General features: G+C 41.3%; 1 protein-coding gene across 1 annotated transcript; it reads right to left on the bottom strand.

The window, feature by feature from the left end:
• Positions 1-560: 560 nt before the first annotated feature.
• LOC134367806 (serine/threonine-protein phosphatase 4 regulatory subunit 3B-like) lies at positions 561-2,612 on the bottom strand. The gene is made up of 2 exons (XM_063084501.1): positions 1,406-2,612; positions 561-1,246 (listed from the first exon to the last, which is right to left on the bottom strand). The coding sequence occupies exons 1-2, from the start codon at positions 2,610-2,612 to the stop codon at positions 561-563; spliced, it is 1,893 nt and encodes a 630-aa protein (XP_062940571.1).
• Between the last annotated feature and the right edge of the window lie 219 nt (positions 2,613-2,831).

Here is a 2,831-nt window from a genome sequence, read left to right as displayed (position 1 = left end):
AACATAAACGTTTATTTCAAAAAGGCAACTGAAGGGAAGAACACCATGGCTAGAACGATTGTGCAAGCAGACTTTGCAAGAACTGTCGAAGTTGTTTCTAATATAAACTCCTGAAACAAAACTACGTTAATATTACTTAATCAGCCTGTGTTTCCCCCAAACTAAATATTCAACAAAATATTCAGCTAAATATTTAACAAAAGAGTTAAAAGGAATATTTTTAAGACAGAAGTTCTTTTTGATAATATGTAGGTAGGCAAGAAAAAAAAAATAGTCTGGGACTACTCCTCGGAGTATAATTTCAAACAAATTATACCGTATCGTAAAATTATAGATGGTTTACATTCTTCTTCATATTACTTTCTTAAAAGCAAGTCTGGTTCCTTTTTTTTTTTAAGGTTATGGAAAGTCTTCTTTTTTACAGAATTGAACCCTCTTAAACTCATCATATATGCTATTGCATATCTCACACAAGAAAGCTTTTGGAATCAGACTTTTCAGCTCATTGAAATTTGTAGAATTTTAGTTGAAGCACATGTTGAGGGTCTTCCATAAAGATTTTATTTGCTGAGATAAGGTCTTTCCCTGGGGGATGTTTCTTCTTCTTTATTTTCTTCTTCATCGTCCTCATCTGGATAATCCACTAAACGAACTACGCTGCTACCGTTTGGGCTCCTTGTTCTATTAGCAAAAGCAGCAGAAGGAGATGAAAACAATTTTAAGTCAGTAGATGATGTTCTTTTGGGAAGGCCTACCTCCTTCCAATCTTCTTTTGGTCTTTTTGTCTCCATGAATTGATCATAAGAATCTGGAAAGTTATTTTCCAATGATGGCATGACTGCTACTCCCATATCTTCTTTAAAACACATTTCTTCCTTTACCTCCGAGACTTTGGCACCTCCTTGAGGTATGTTACCATATGGGATGGAACGCAAATAATTCTGTATTCGACTTTCCCTGTCCTTCAGATCATCATATTTAATCTTCAATCCTTTGAATGTCTGGACATATTCAATCGATTCAAGTGCCTTATAAAACTTTTCGACTATATGTGCAACAAGAGACGGGATATTTTCCACTCTTATGTATTCAAACAGCTCAATAATAGCTGAATTCAACATATTGTACCTGGTTCCATTATGCAGAAAAGCATTTACAACTGGGTCAAACAGATTTCCCCTGATGATGTAACTATTATAAAGTTCATCTTTAAGGCCAATCATCCTTCTCATAAAGCGAACAGCACACAAGACCAGGAAAGTGTGCTTTGAATTCATCAAAATCAAGACCCTTCTTAGCAAATCGTTGCTCAAAATAGAGCTTTGTATGTAATGTGTGTGTTGTTGTAAGCAAAATGTGAGTAGGTCTAAAATTATAGCAAGCAGCTGTGCTGTTTGATAATTATTAGGGCAATTTTTGCTTTCGGTGGATATATTACCTCCTTCACGTATGTCTTCTGAAGTGGTGGCCAAAAGTGGTGCTATGAAGTTATGCACATAATGTTTATAGAAGCAATTTAGAAAATCACATCTTACTTTTTTATTGGATATTGACAGCATGTTGTGCAGATCAAGCAAAGTGCGCAGATGTTCCATCACGTGCAGAGCACCTCCCAGCTCAGGATCAGTATCACAGGTCATTTGTTTAATCACTACATTCATGAAAAGGTCATCACCTTCAGTCTTCTCTGCTTCCTCCATTACAAGTTCTCGGATCTTCGATGGACTGTACTCAACTAGATAAGTAAATATATCTGTAGCAGCCGATCTTATTAGCACATCATCAGCACTCATTACGATTTTAAGAGCAGGAAGAATTTCCAATTGTGTCAACTTTTGGAATAACTTATACTTGCTTTGAGGCCGTAATGTCTTAGAAAATGCACAGAAGTCCTTGAAAAATAGCACCAATTCACGCCATTTGTCATCATCTAGAGTCTTATCCTGAAACTTTGCTAAAACTTCAGACAAACACTTGCGATCTCGCTGCAGCATGCTGGCTATCTCAACCTTCTTGAGGAAAATAAAATGTTGAAGAGTAGAAAGATTATCTGCAGATGTGGGTGGTTGAGGCACCAGAACGTCATATATGTACTGCACTCTGTACATCTGACGTATTTTTTGCCTAAGTTCAGAGTCTGTTATTGGTATAAATTCCTGGAACTTGGCAGTTTGGCTCAAGAATTCCCTATGCCGTCTTGGCTGAGCCAAAGCAGGATCGTATTCAAGGCATCCCATCGCATCCATGATACACTCATCAGAAAGCATGATCTTAAACAGAGGTTTGCTGTCGAAGGAGAACATGCCTTTAATAATTGCATGGAAACGGTGTAAGCCTTCGGTGTTGTCTAGATTTTCACAAGTGCGGAACAGCTGCAGGAGTTTTTGAATATAATCCTCACTCTCCAGGACCAGAGCCAGCCTTTTCTTGCCGGTAGGCGAGGGGAGAACCGAGGTAACCAAAGCAGCGATTTGTTCAAGCCCATCGAGTTCACAGTTAGGCAGCTGGACCAGCTCAGTGGAAGCCCAGGACACGTCCCCGGGACCTACTTGGTCCCAGCGCTGGTCTTCATCCCGAACACAGACTCTGACGTGGCGCCGTCCGCTCGCCATGTCCACCTCTAGCCTCACCGCACCAGACCCGGGGTTGGCTCAGGCCGCCGCTTTGCGTATCCTGGCAACGGTAGCTGCGGCGACTAGGACAGCTACGGTGGCCGAGGTGGCAGTTCGGGTCGGCAGTGGTCACAGGGGCAGCAGCGGCTCCTGGGAGGCCACAGGTCAGCAGGGTTCCCGGCGGCCCTGCTGTCTTCCACTGTCCCCACTTCAGTCTCC

Source organism: Cynocephalus volans, chromosome X (genome assembly GCF_027409185.1).
Source record: "Cynocephalus volans isolate mCynVol1 chromosome X, mCynVol1.pri, whole genome shotgun sequence".
Taxonomy (NCBI): domain Eukaryota; kingdom Metazoa; phylum Chordata; class Mammalia; order Dermoptera; family Cynocephalidae; genus Cynocephalus; species Cynocephalus volans.
Note: the sequence above shows the minus strand (reverse complement) of the source record. Positions and strands in the feature narration are given on the sequence as shown.

Bases quoted from the DNA above. Each gene is read 5' to 3' on its own strand.
- LOC134367806 (XM_063084501.1), bottom strand. From the start codon at position 2,612: ATGGCGAGCGGACGGCGCCACGTCAGAGTCTGTGTTCGGGATGAAGAC. The intron at 1,247-1,405 runs ATAATTATCAAA...TCCTGGTCTTGT, and splicing joins CGAAAGCAAAAATTGCCCTA to GTGCTGTTCGCTTTATGAGA.